This window comes from Capsicum annuum, unplaced genomic scaffold (genome assembly GCF_002878395.1).
Source record: "Capsicum annuum cultivar UCD-10X-F1 unplaced genomic scaffold, UCD10Xv1.1 ctg83107, whole genome shotgun sequence".
Lineage (NCBI taxonomy): Eukaryota > Viridiplantae > Streptophyta > Magnoliopsida > Solanales > Solanaceae > Capsicum > Capsicum annuum.
This window is the reverse complement of record NW_025893950.1, coordinates 133,629-149,380: the sequence shown is the minus strand read 5'-3', so window position 1 is coordinate 149,380 and position 15,752 is coordinate 133,629. Positions and strand designations below refer to the sequence as shown.

The 15,752-nt window shown below is 30.6% G+C and overlaps 1 protein-coding gene across 1 annotated transcript; it reads left to right on the top strand.

Annotated features, from left to right (window-relative positions):
• Positions 1-1,463: 1,463 nt before the first annotated feature.
• Positions 1,464-4,402, top strand: LOC124895590 (putative late blight resistance protein homolog R1B-16). Its single transcript, XM_047406023.1, has one exon. It carries the CDS (start codon positions 1,544-1,546, stop codon positions 4,127-4,129), a length of 2,586 nt encoding a protein of 861 aa, XP_047261979.1. The 5' UTR covers positions 1,464-1,543; the 3' UTR covers positions 4,130-4,402.
• The last annotated feature ends 11,350 nt before the right edge of the window (positions 4,403-15,752 follow it).

Genomic DNA, 15,752 nt, shown 5'->3' with positions numbered 1-15,752 from the left:
ATAATAATAATAATAATAATAATAATAATAATAATAATAATAATAATAATGATAACTAAGCTTTTTTTTTCTTTTACCTATGTATTTTTATTTTTTTTTGTTTAACAAAAAATTTATGTTTGATGCATTTGATGTTTCAATTCTTATTTAATTTTCATGTTGTCTATTTCTTTTTCTCAATGAATAGCATGTCTAAAATTAAGGAATAATTTGAATCCAGTATCAATAGGAAGATATCAACATATGATTTGAGTTATTTGTTGGGTTAGTGACAGGAGCTGCATTTTGTTGTTTGAAACAGATTATTAATCTGTTGCAACAGAATAATTATCTGTTGCAACATATAAATATTCTTTTGCAACAGATATATATTTTGGTGCAACAGATTATTTATCTGTTGAAATAGATTGGTAATCTGGTGCAATAGATTATTTATCTGTGGAAACAGATTACTAATCTGGTGCAACAGATTATTAATCTGTTGCAACAGAAATCCATCTATTCAATTCATATTACGGACAACATGAGTCTACTGTTGTAATAGAACATTTATCTGGCTCCACAGATGATGATAAAGCAGCAGCAATAATGAACAACAAATATCGCGAAGAAAGAGAAAATAACAACGGATGAGGAGAGAGAAAAATGCACCTTTTTTCCCTTCGTTTTTCATTATATTAACTAACATTTGGATCAAAGTGTAAATTTAAAAAATTGTGAGTTATTTTGATATTTTCTAAACTTTCTTAATCTATAATTAAGTAATTGTTATCACCTACGTCTCATTTTAAAACTTTTTATCACCTGTAGCCCAAAGCCCCAACTTAGTAGTAGTTGCGGAGAGTGTGAGAGTTTCACAGATCCTTTATATTGTGAGGAAAAATAGAGAATGTGAGTGGTACTATATTAAAAAAAAAGGACAGCCCGGTGCACTAAAGCTACCGTTATGTGCGGTGTCCGGGGAAGGCCCCACCACAAGGGTGTATCGTACGCAGCCTTACCTTGCATTTCTGCCAGAGGTTGTTTCCAAGGCTTGAACCCGTGACCTCCTGGTCACATGGCAGCAACTTTACCGGTTACTCCAAGGCTCCCCTTCTGAGTGGTACTATAGTGAGGCAAAAAAATTAAGAGGGTTATTTGTTTTGTGTGTTGTGATTTGTGGAGTACTTACTCGGACCTATAAAGTGTAAAATTCCTCTTTACAGTGGATTATTTTGCTCCTCTTGGGCCCATGGTTTTCCGCGTTAAAATTATGTGTCCTTGTTATTCCTTTTTGTTGATTACCCTATCACGGTGCTACATTATTATTCTGTTGTTAGTATACCGCAAGTATCATTTCTGTGGCGGGATGTATTTCCAACACATATATTTCCAGCTGGTTGATGGAGACTTGAGAGTAGAGCATATTATAATAGACTGTCAAGAGATAAAAAAGAATAACAGCTTGTGGTATTATCATACTGAGACATATTCTGCATTCTTCTCTGTGCAGAAACTCTCTATTGCATCACATACATAATATATTAAAAATATAGTATTCAACATGGCTTATGCTGCTATTACTTCTCTTTTGAGCACAACTCATGAGTCATTGTGGAAAAACTCTATTGCATCATATACACACTATTATAAGATTCAATCTTTGAGAACTATAATGGAGAAATCCTACAATATAAAAGGGGATATTGAGGACTTGACAAGATTGGAAGCTGAAATCATAGAGCTAGCATGCATCACAGAAGATATGATTAACTCAGAATCAAGAAAAGTTTCCTTAGCGAAAAACCAAATTTCACGAAGAATAGCTGTTTGGAAACTTAATTTCCTCTTGAAACGAGCAGTAGGACGCATTGATTTCACCGTGAAGAAGTGGATAGGAATGCTGAACAGCAAAGATCTGAAAGCACAAAATTTGACCCTCGAAAGTACGTCACAACATGCCTTACAACAGACTGAGAGTATGATGATTGGCTGTGAAAATGAATTTGAGATGATACGGGATCAACTTACTAGAGGGACAAGCCAACTAGATGTTGTTTCAGTTGTAGGTATGGGAGGCATCGGTAAGACAACTTTGGCTAATAAGATTTACAATGATCAGTTCATTTTGTTTCGCTTTGACATACGTGCAAAAGCTACTGTTTCACAAGAGTACTGCGCGAGAAATGTACTCCTACGCCTTCTTTCTTCTGTAAGTGGGAGTAGAAAAATTGATGAATCGTATGAGCAACAAGATGATGGGCAACTAGCAGATCGACTCCAAAAGTTTTTGAAAAGCAGGAGATACCTGATTTTCATCGATGATATATGGGCTAAAGAAGCTTGGGACGATGTAAAACTATGTTTCCCGGACTGTGACTGTGGAAGCCGAATACTCCTAACTACTCGGAATATGGAAGTAGCTAAATATGCTAGCTCAGGTGAAACCCTTTATCAAATGAGTTTCTTGAATCATGATGAAAGTTGGAACTTACTGCGCGTAAAAGTCTTTGAGGATGCCTGTTTTCCCCCTGAATTTGAAAAAGTTGGGAAACAAATTGCATTAAATTGTAAAGGATTGCCTTTAGCCATTGTTGTGATTGCAGGACTTCTCTTGAAAATTGGTAAATCATTGGATGAGTGGAAAAGTGTTTCCGAGAATATAACTTCCTTGATAAGCACAGATCTTGAAGTCCAGTGCATGAGAGTGCTCGCTTTGAGTTACCATCACTTGCCTCATCACCTAAAATCGGTTTTTCTTTATTTTGCAATCTTCCCCGAGGATGAACTAATTTCTGTGGATAAACTTGTGAACTTATGGGTGGCAGAGGGTTTTTCGCTGGAACAATATGCAGAACAATGTCTCACAGATCTTATCGGTAGAAGTTTAATTTTCATCCACCATTTGAGTTTTGATGGAAAAATCAAAGCCTGCGGAATGCATGATGTGATCCGTGAACTCTGCTTGAGAGAGGCTCAAAACTTAAACTTCGTGAATGCTATAACTGAAGATCAAAACTCATGTGAACAAACCAGGCATTTTTCCACAAAGCGCCGGGTCAGTGTTCAGTCAGAGCTATCCTCTTTTGCTGCCAATCAGTTGGCAACGGTTCATCATAATATGGCCCGTTCCGTTCTCCTTTTCATCCGAAATCCCTCAAACTCAGGAATAATGCATGAGTTGGAGCGTTTCAAGGTCTTAAGGATACTAGAACTTGCTTCACCAACTTTGGATGCTTTTCCCAGTTGTGTAGTTGATTTATCTCTGCTGCGATACCTAGCTTTGACTTTTTACTCGTCCATTAACGATCATGATATTAACATTCCTCCATCAATATCTAGACTTCAATATTTGGAAACTTTTATACTTAAATTTCCAAAATATTATGGACGCCCGAAAATTTCCTTCACATTACCTGGTGAAATTTTCAAAATGTCACAATTGAGGAACCTCTCCTTGGATAGGAATAACATGGTTCCTCATAAGTATGAAGGGACTTTGCGTAATTTGCAGTGTTTGTCCGGATGGAATCCTTTATATTGTGATTACCATTTCACTCAACAAGTTCGTTTTTTAAGGAAGTTGCAGATATGCGGTAACCAACAAGACTACATAAAAAGCAATGAAATGAAGGGCCTCCATGATCCTCGATCCTTTATTCGGCTTCAGGAATTGAAATTTGATGGGATGCCACATTCAGTACTTCCTCCTCTGGAAGCTTTTCCGAAGAACCTGATGAAGTTAGCTTTGACGAATACTTGTGTGAATTTGAAGGATTTGCGAATTCTTGGTAAGTTGCCCAAACTTGAGGCACTCAAACTAAAATTTGCTTCCTCCAATTATATTGGTTCGGAGTGGAAAGTAGCTGAGGAAGGGTTTCCACAGTTGAAGTTCTTGTTGCTGAATCGCTTGAACATCAAGTACTGGAGAGCCAGTAGTGATCAGTTTCCATGCCTTGAACGACTATTCCTTGAGGAATGTTTGAATATGGATTCGATCCCAGAAGATTTCGCAGAGATAACCACACTCCAGCTGATTGATATACGCATGTGTAAGGAATCAGTTCTAAATTCTGCCGAGAAGATTCAAAAGGATGTTGAAGACAACTATGGAGGTTCTATTGAGGTCCATTTTCGCTACATCCTTTAGGTCATCTTTTTTCTTGAATGACTTTAATAATTGTAACCTGTATTCATTCTGTATGTTCTGTTGCAAAAGTTCCGCGAAGTAGATTCAATAATAAATTGAAGACAACATCAGTTAGGCATGTAAGACATCATAATGCGCAAAAAGCAGCATAAGAGTGCATATATTAGCGGTGCATATTGCAAATTAGTCATGTGAAACTACATATCTTATTTACTAAAACAAAGCTTATCTATGCTAAAAAAATTCTTTGGAAGAGAAAAGCTTATTAAATTATTTTAAAACAGACAAAAAATCATATACTAATAACATTTGTTTTATGTGTAGATCATCTTAGTATATGTTTAAGACAGGATTCACTCAGAAGAAAATACTCATTTTACTTCTGGGTTGGATGGTCATAAGAGAAGATTGTCCTACTTGTAACCGGCTGAGGCACACTAATGTGTGGACTCTCATTGATATTCTCGTTAATGAGTTTCATGTATATTACCTATTCTCCATTCTTTCCTTCCAATGTCATATAAAAAGAGGGGCGAAATCCCAAAAGTTGAAACTGGTAGAATCTCTCCCTTAGAGTCAGCGGTAAATAAAGGTTTAGATGATGTGTATAATAGTAACTCTGATTGTGTAGATTAATCGTTTGCTTCACCTATGTTGTGTCATATAGAAGAACATGTAAGCTTATGCTGCCCTTGTCTCGAAAACTCAAAAAATCCACAAGTGCAACTTGCCCCTTTATTTCTATTAATCTTGTTGAGTATTCTAAATCAGCTCTCAATTTTCCTACTCCTTTAGGGAACAAGATGGATCGTATTACCTTCTTATCTCCAACACTGAATGAAGCTACGTCTGGCCCTCCAAATAAATTTTCACAATAAATGACCCAATCGATACAAATAGAATCATTCCTACTAGAGAAAAAATTGGGAAAATTTCTCACCTTCCTCCACGATTTGTCCACCCCGATGGTGAAAATCCAGTTACTCAGTTTATGTATATCCATTACCATATCGTTCTCCCATACTTTGGGTTTCTTGGTGGTTGGATCAAATCCTAAGGAGCAACAAATAACTGATGGTCCTATAATTTTTATCATGGATGGATTAGGAATAAATACATGTTCTTTCGTTAAAGGATTGCAAATAGCAACATCTTGAGCATCGTTCCACATACAAACTAGGCCACTGATAGATCCGAAATAATCAAGATTTGGAAAACATTGCTCATTCAAGTACTTGAAGGGACATTTAGTAACACAACATGATCTTGGCCTAAATTGCATATGACATCTTTGTCACTTAAGCCTTTATAGACAAAGAATTGAGTCATGCAACTTTTTTGATGTGCTTCAATGAATAAGGGCTTGGATATAAGGGAGCAAAAGGATTTCAAAACACACTTAAAACGCATTAAAGACTTGGCAAGAACATGTTTTAGAATTTCAAAGATGACCGGAATACAAGAATTAGCCATTCTGACAATAATCTTCTTGTTTTCTCCACGTGAAACGTGAGACCAAAGTTGGACTATGTTTTGCAATAGGAGATGTTTCAAAAATAGCAAGATTGGCACAAAATCCATCTTCCATACACACACTTTACAATATTATCATTTATAGTTGATGTATTCATTCACATCTGTTATATTATTTTTTTCCAAATAGTCTGTATTTATATAAAACATAAATACATTAACCACATTTTATATTTTATATTTTTGTATTTTCAAAAAATATGACTACATAATACAAGCCATGAATGATGATGAAAACATTATAAACACACATTGTATTTGTATTTACCATCATTTTTTAAATTTTATTCTTCTTTTTTTATATTTTTTTTACTTTTTGATTTTTTTCCCTATTTTAGTTTTCTTTTTTGATTCTTTCTTTCATTTTTTGTATTTTTTTATTTTTCATGTTTTTACTTTTTTTTTTCTTTTCATTTATATTTTTGTTTTTTCTTTGTTTCTTTCTTTTCGTTCTTTTTCTTTTTTCAATCTCTCTATCTTCTATTTTTTCTTTTTTATTGTTCTTTTTGTTATAAATGTATTTACATTGTAGTGAATGTCTTCAATAATATAATTAAGATCTATCAAGATCTAATAAGATATATCAACATCTAGTTGATATCTATCAGGATTTGAAGTATCTATCTTTTAGTCAGAAACTAGGAGTATTTTTCCCTATAAATAGAGGAGTTTTGTTCACTGTATCTCATTCTGATAATCTCTCATCCTCAATAGAAATAAAGTGCCCCTCTTCTCTCTCTATTTATTCTTCTTCTTTGCTTTAATTTTATAACATGTTATCAGCCCGAAGCTTTAACCTCTTCTACACTATCAAGCAATTTGACCTCAATTTACCTGTTATTACAGGTTATCCAATTATTTACATAAAATCCTGTTATTACAGGTTATCCAATTATTTACATAAAATTTGAAAAAAAAAACTAGGTAACTTGCAATAGCAAGTCAAGTTTACCTGATAGTGTAGAATATTTTGTACACTGACAGTGCACAAAACTTAAATTCTTAATTAAATAACTAGGCAATAAGAGAAAGTCCTACAATATTTTCAGTCGACTGCTTGACGTTCCCATGTCCAGTTCCGAGGAGTATTGTTTTCTAGTCATGTGTGTGGATTCATGATTATTATTGTTTGGAAGGAATTTGTAAGAGCTAATACATAAAAATTACCCTAAACTTGACACCAAATTATAACTTTGACCTTAAACTTTGATAGTGCACAAATATGACCTTTAACTATTTAAAACTGCACAAATATGACCTTCAATCCTATGTGGCAAAATGCGTGTTCAACACGCAAAACTTGGCGCGTCCAGCTTAAAATCTAAGGGCATAATACATAAATATGACCTTAAATGTTGACAGTACACAAATATGACCTTTAACTATTCAAAACTGCACAAATATAACCTTTAAAGGGCATAATACATAAATATGACCTTAAATGTTGACAGTACACAAATATGACCTTTAACTATTCAAAACTGCACAAATATGACCTTTAAATGACTTTTCACTATTTTTTTAATTATTTTTGACTCAAAGATGAAAATGGCATCTAATTTCTTTTGACATTGCGGAAAAAGAGCAATATTGAAGATTTATTAATTAGGTGGGTCATCCTCATACAAAAAAACCGCGCGGGGTATATATATTATAAAGTAGAGGGCGAATTTAAGTTATATAATATATCTAAATATAATTTATTTAAATATTAAATTAAAGATGAAACTATACTAATAATAAAAAAAATTATAATTTTAATAAAATGTTATTAAATTAACGTTATTAAGGATAGTAGTAGTATATTAAATTAACGTTATCAAATTAACGTTAGTACAATGTTATTAAATTAACGCTATTAAAATATTATTGAATTAATGCAGGGGCGGACCTACGTTGTTGCCATGGGGTTCACCCGAACCCCCTCGGTAAAAAATTACGTTATATATATAAGGTAGAAAATCTATATTTATGTACGTATATTAATGTTGAACCACATGAAACAAGGAACTTAGATAGCCCAGTGGTGTTATTTGCTCTTCTTGGGCGCTTCCTTTAGACTACTGCGCGAGTTCGATTTTTTAATTAAAAAAAAAGTTAGGTGTTGCAGCTATAATAATAATAATAATAATAATAATAATAATAATAATAATAATAATAATATGAAGAAGAAGAAGAAGAAGAAGAAGAAGAAGAAGAAGAAGAATGACGTCTTTTTAACACAAAAAGCAAAACTTTAACAGTGCACAAATATGACATTTAACTATTCAAAAATGCACAAATATGACCTCCCTCCAAGTCAGCCCTTTTAACAATGTGGGACCGTGTGATTGGATTACTTTTTCACGTAGGCGCGAGTGAAACTCACACATAGGATTGCAAAATTGGAGGTCATATTTGTTCAAATTTTGAATAGTTAAAGGTCCTATTTATGCACTATTAAAGTTTAAGTTCAAAGTTATAATTTGGTGTAAAATTTATGTATTAACTCAATTTCTAATGCTATGCCATGAATTTTGAAGGCAAAATACCTTTGAGAATGAGATCTTAGTTAAAGAACAAAAGCCCTACTTTATTCTAACCTTACAGATATGTTCTTTTTAAGTCTTGAGTTGTGTATATGTAAACAATAACTACCGTGCTACTTGTCTTGGACAGAGATGTTACACGCATATTCAAAAAAAAAAATTTGGTAATTTTATACATAGCCTATTATTACAAGTACACGTGTATGTAATGTCTAACAATTTATTATATTCTTTTGGAGCTTATCTTTTCAATTTTTAAGTTGATACATAATTCGAGTGCTAATTATTTTCTTTGAGAAGTTGTTTTTGAGTGGCAGGAAAAGACATTGATCGAGTGTTAAAACTCCTTTAGCAAAGCAGTGATGTTTTACATAATGGAGTGTTGGACAAATTTCTACTAATGGCTACAATGAAACAAAATAATCCTCTTTGTATATAGAGGAAAAAAAATATTGGATTCAAATTCCATCGATTTATGCCTAAGACGTCTTTATATGGATAAGACATTGAGTTCGTATCTCAATGAACTATATTGATGATATTATGATGGCTAAGGCAAAATAATGTATATTTGATGAAAAGTATGCGATATGCTTCATTCCATAAAGTGAATGTGGTAGCAATACATAATATGTCTGAAAGAGACAAGTAAAAGTTTACTTGTCATGGTAAACTTGAAGTTTGCTAGAAAAAAGGTACATGTTATGGTAAACTTGGAGTTTACTAGAATAAAAGTTCTGACATGAACAATTGTCACATCCTAAAGATGTGTATACTGAGTATTGAACATATATCGAAGAATCAAAAAATTCTTCATCGCTTTTAATGTGGTTTGTTCTCATGATAAGTTGGTTGGACCAACTAATTTTGGGATTGGATCCCTTAAAATTTAAAAAGTATAAAAGGTGAAAAAGGGCTCGTTCACCTATTATGTGATATGTTGAAAAGATTCATCAATAAGATAATCACATGTACATTTATCGTCAACCTGAAGTTTGAAATTCATAAAATTGCTTACTCAATAAAATTGAGTTAAGAGCATAATTTTTAGATTGTGTAATCAAGAAAATTCATCTTGATAATATTGATTTGGCAATGAATGCTTTCGATAAATAGCTAAACCTTTGCTAATGAGAACAAAGCTTTATGTGTTGGTCTGAAATATGATATGTTGCATACAATAGCACTTGTATTCATTAGACCAATAGCTTATAATTATTTCTTCCCTCTCAATTGGTTCAAGGTCATAACCAAATATTTCATCTAAAATTTTTTGATGTGTGGTATGCGATTAATGAATATATCTTGATGTACAAAGATGAATTCCTCAAAGAAGTAGAGGATGTATGTTAGTTTTCCTAACATAAGGGGAAAATTATAAGCAGCTATGAAATATGTTTGGAATTATCATCAGATCCTCATTTAAAGGATAATTCAAGTCAAATGTCGAAAGCATCTCATATTAAGCTGCAAATGCTCCTATTTTGTGTACCAAAAGGACAAAGTCTATGCATACGTAAATTGTGGTAGATCAATCGGTTCCAAATGAAATAATCCTTGAAATGAATAAGGAGCAAATAATCATAATAAGAAGGCAATGTGCTCTTGAAGGGCCTACGATATAAAACTTCATGAAACCTTATGAGAGGTTCAGGTACCTGAAAATAATGAAGTAATGAGATCTCAAAATGTTATGTCAACTATGAACCGATACGAAATGATATATCATCAATGATATCTTTGATACAATATTGGCACAATATTGTAAGAGATTACGAGGATCTAAATTCTACGTTTATTTAAGCATGCTGACGCAGAAACATTTATTAAGTGACATAAAAGGATGTATCTAGGTAAGCATAACACTTACTTAATTTGCAGTCCAGACACTTGAAGATGTCACACATATTGATATTGTCACTTGACAAAAATCCAAATGAAAATTCCTAAAGGATTTAAAATGCCTGAAGCATATAAAGTTTCCGAGAAACTTCTTTATTATCCTTGTGAGGGATAAATTGATGGTTTGAAAATCATTGAAACTCTTTAAGAGTTTTCAAAAGCAATAACATTATTTGCTGAAATGCAAAACATACCAAATTAGATTGGTCCTGAAGTACCATATCTTAGTCCAATTGGTGTACTAATGTATCTTGTAAATACTACGAGGCGCCTGATATAGCCTTTTCAATTAATTTGTTAGCAAGATTTCAGTCCCGATATTATTGGGCATGCTGATGTTGGGTATTTATCTGATCCATATAAAGCTCGGTCTCAAAAAATGTATGTGTTCATAATAGTGGTACTGCCCTATCTTGTAGATATACAAAACAGTTTATCGTATCCACTTCATCAAATCATGCTAAGATAATAGCTATTCATAAAGCGAATTGAAAATATGTGTGGTTAAGGTCCATGATATATCTCATTCGAGAAAAATATGGTTTGAAATCTGATAAAGTATCCATAATTTTATACAGAGATAATACAGCATGCATAGCACATTTTAATGGAGGATTCATAAAAAGAGATAGAACGAAGCACACTTTAGCAAAGCTTTTCTGCATACATGAGCTACAAAAGAATGGTGATATTAACGTGCAACAGATTCGTTCACGTGACAACGTGGCTGATTTATTCACCAAGTCTCCTCCAATTACAACTTTCAAGAAGATGGTGCGCAAGATCGGGATGCACAGATTCAAAAATATTCATATTAGGAGGAGTTAATACACGCTGTACTCTTTTTTTCTTACGAGGTTTTGTCCCACTAGGTTTTCTTTGTAAGGTTTTTAATGAGACGGCCTATATGCGTATTGTTAGAGATGTGTACTCTTTTTCCTTCACTAGATTTTTTTTCCACTGGATTTTTTCCAGTAGGGGTTTAACGAGGCACATTATCTATAAATTAGACATTCAAGGGCGAGTGTTATTTATGTATTTACATTATAGTGAATGTCTATCAATAATATAGATAAGATCTATCATGATCTAACAAGATCTATCAAAATCTAGTTGATATCTACCAGGTTTTGAAGTATCTGTCTTTTAGTCAGAAATAGGAGTATTTTCCCCTATAAATAGATATAAATAGAGGAATTTTGTTCATTGTATCCTCATTCTGATAATCTCTCATCCCTCAGAAAAATAAAAAAGTTTCCCTCTTCTCTCTTTATTTATTCTTCTTCTTTGCTTTATATTTTATAATACTTTTTTCTTTTTAGTTTTCTTTTTTGTGCTTTTTTTTTCTTTTTTTCTATTTTATATTTTTCGTATTTTCAAAAAATATGGCTACTCGAATACAAGTCACGAATAATAGTAAAAATACCATAATTGCTTATCGTATTTATATTTTTATATTCATTGATACAATTATATTTGTATTTGCATTTTATAGTTCACTTTTATTTTTGTATATATATAATGATTCGTATTTGTATTTATATTTTATAGTTCTCACTTGTATTTGTATGTTATAGTTCGCATTTGTATTTGTACTTTATAGTTCACACTTCTATTTGTATGTTATAGTTCATATTTGTATTTATTTTTTATAGTTCACACTTGTATTTGTATGTTATAGTTTGCATTTATATTTGTATATTATAGCTCGCACTTGTATTTGTATGTTATAGTTCGCATTTGTATTTGTATGTTATAGTTCACACTTGTATTTGTAGTTGTTAGTTTGCACCATCATTTATATTTTATACAATTCACACTTGTATTTTAAAGAATTATTTTATATTTGTATTTTATAATTAACTGGATATTGTATTTATATTGTGTGGTTTCGTTTTATTTGTACTTGTGCATTATTTTTATCGATGCAATTGTATTTTTAAAGAATTATTTTGTATTTATATTTGCAAGTTGACTGCATATTGTATTTTTATTTGTAATTTAATTTATTTCATTTGTTTGTATTGAATTTGTAGTTGAAAAAATCATTTTATTTTTAAACAATTGCAAAAGAATTTTTATTTTTCTTTCTACGAATACTTGTATTTATAAAATGATAAATTATACAAATACAAATGCTACATTCGCATCAACCGATACATGTTTATACAACTTGAATCATTCGCATACAAAATGATACTTACTTCTATACAAATGTAAATGATAAATTTGAAATGCAAATACTAATTACTAACAATACATTTGCATTAAATGACACATTGCACATTTATATATTTAAGACCCAAACAAATACAATTAATTCATATATTTTTTGGCATACAAATACAAATGATAAATTGAGCATATTCACAGTTAAATTATTCAACTACAAATAATAAATTTGTTTAAAATATATAGTATGATAAAAATAAATATAAAATATAAAAAATATACTCCCTCCGTTTTATTTTATGTGTTGCCTTTTGATCGGGCATGGAGTTTAAGAAATGAGTGATACTTTGTAAAGTTTATAAAATTGTCCCTCTTAAAGTTTACTTTTTAGTGTTTTATCTTATAAAGTGTAACCCAGTAAGGATAAAATGGGGATGTTGTCATTAAATATTTACCAAATAAGGAAAGATGATACTTTTTTTGGGACAAACTAAAAAAAATGACTACATAAAATGAGACAAGGGAGTGTAAAATATAAAATACAACAGCAACAAAAAAAAAGAATGAGAGAAAAAAATACAAGAAATGCAAAAAGAAAAAGGGAGAAAAAATAAAAAGAAAAAAAAATGGAAAAGAAAAAAACAGAAAAGGAAAAAAGTGAAAAAAGAAACAAGAATGAGAAAACGAAAAAAAAAAAATGAAAAAAGGGAGAGTAATAGAAAATAGAGAAAGAAAGAAAATAAATGAGAGAGGCTACGAATTGTAATTAGGAATAATTAATAGGCAAGAGAGAATTATGAATTATAATTAATTAAAATTTAGGTTAAATAGGATAATTAGGAGTTTATGTTTATTGAGTCATGTAGTTGTCCTTATGTAATAAGAGGCCTGTATATATTTTTTTTGACATTCAAGAGTTCTATATGGCTATATATATTTTTCTTCTATAATTATTTTCCTTATTTATAATCTGAACTTAAAAAAAAGTAAAAATAATTAAAATTTATCAGTAATCTACGTTTATCTATATTTATATCTATAATTATATTTATATCTATAATATATATCTATATCTATAATCTATATCTATAATATATTAAAAGTGTGAACCCTTAGAAAAGTGATTTGAATTTTTTGTTCTTCATTAAAAGACTCTACAATAGACAAAATCATCTTTTTCACATATTTACTCAAATTATTATACCATTATATTTATAATATTGACTATAATTTTAAAAAAATTAATAAGTCGTAAAATATATTGAGAACTAATATTGGTAGATTTTGTTTTTTTCTTGTATAGTGAAAAAAGAGTCCTAAAATATATTTTGAGAAATAATTTAGAATGATATAGTTGGTTAATTGTTGATTGGCAGTGTAACAAATATAGGTTAGAAATAATATTCTATAATAAATAGTTTCTTTGTTTAGTTTTAAGAGTTAAGTTAGGGATTGGTTAACAAAAAGTGCCGCCTCGTGAAAAAAATCATTTAAAATTCGGCATTTATTATCACTTTAATTTTTGAATTTCTTTTACCAACTAATGTTGTTTATATTAATTTTCTTAAGTTTTATCTTTAATAACATGATGTCTCAATAGTGTTGATAATTTTGCATGAATTAAGGTAAATTTTCTATATTTTTATTTTTATTTTTCAACTTGAAAAATAATAGATCATTTTTTAACATGAAGTTTAGATAGTGTTAATGATTGCAGGGGTAATTTACTTATGATTTGAGATTTGAGGTAAAAGGAAAAAAAAAATTTTACAGGGTTAGTTTATTTATGATTTAAGGTAAATTTCCTACTACACTTTTAAATTTGAGGTAAATTTTTTAAAATGTTAATTTATTCTTGGAGTTTGACAATAAATTATTATGTATTCTTAAAGACAATTGCTAATTGAATTGTAGTAATTTTTCAAAAGTTTTAATATGTTTGTGAAGTCTATAATAATAAATTATTATGATATATTCTTTAAGACAATTGTTAATTGAGACCTTTTTTTTTTTTTGTGATTTTTAGTTATTAGGCCTTCTATTTCAGCTTTGCTAGGTGCATATTGGCACTAGAATAAGGGAGATGAGAGCAGTTTAGCAAACATAATTCTTTGATTTTTGTAATGGATTTGTGCTAACCCAATATTATAGCCAAATAACAATTATTAACACGGGTTGTAAATCAATACCTTCCAAAAATAGCACCTTTTAGATTTGTCATGGACTATGTACTTTTGATTAGTTTTGCTATGAATCATAATTCTTCTTCATAACATAATATATAGGTTTTCTTTATTAGTAGTATATTTAGTATTGTAATTAGAAAAGTTGTTACACGTTCAATAGACAAGTAAAAACTATCCAACTTCATGTCAATGGAGATGAGTTGTTACCACAGAAGAGCACATGTTCCATATTGCAGTGGTTAAAGATCTACTGTTATATTTACAATATGGTATTGTATCGTTACACTAAAATATAATTAAAAGGAACGATTTTTTAATGATTTATGCATTGTTCTTGTTTTTTTCCTTCTTTTCTTTGGTAATTTGAAATTTTCATTTTTTAAAGCACCAAATGAAATTTGACTCTCGAAATTCAAACTACGACACATAAATTAAGACAAAGAAAATAGTATATATCATTCAAGTTCAAGCTAATTCAATGTGCATTAGTGTCTCTTGCTCTCTCACACTCTCTCACACACACATATGTATGTGTGTTTTTTACATTTTTCACTATTTTCTTTTTTAAAAGCTAAAATGATTTAGTATAAGGAGTAAACACTTCTATTAAAAAAATCTAATTTCAACATCTTTTATCGTAGACTTTTTTCTTTTTTTGTTAGAACACTCAAGGTAACCCATAATTTTGTCCTTCGGATTAGCACTTTATGATAACCTGCTCATTATGCAATAGCTAGCAAAACAAATAAGAGATGCAAACCGCACTAGGCAAACCCCATGTGATGAGCTCATAAACTTGTGATAGTATCTAATAATAAATATTCATGTACTTTTAATAGACAATGAAAAATTTACAAATTTTCCTTTTGTATATATAATTCTTTTTTGTACACAACTTTTTATATTGACGTGAAATACATGTGCAACGCACATACAGTACTAATCTACTATTTACATATACATCTACCATCTACATCTAAATATTTATCATTAATCTACATCTACATCTACAATATAATATATTAAAAGTGTCTACATCTACATCTACAATCTAAATCAACATCTACATCTATCATATACTAAAGTGTGAATACCACCAAAGGATATGGTACAGTGGATGGAGTTGCTCCTCCCTTAAGCAGAGATTTTGAGTTCGAGCCCTTGGTATGAAAAATCCTTAGTAGGGAGCGCTACCTCCCGAATGGAGCCCTATCTGACGCAAATTCAAATTAGTCAGACTTTAATGCGTGTACCGAATATCGGATGGAAAACAAAAAAAAAGTGTAAATACCTTTGAAAAAG

What these genes read in the sequence shown, in the direction of transcription:
- LOC124895590 (XM_047406023.1), top strand. Translation starts at nt 1,544, where the DNA reads ATGGCTTATGCTGCTATTACTTCTCTTTTGAGCACAACTCATGAGTCA.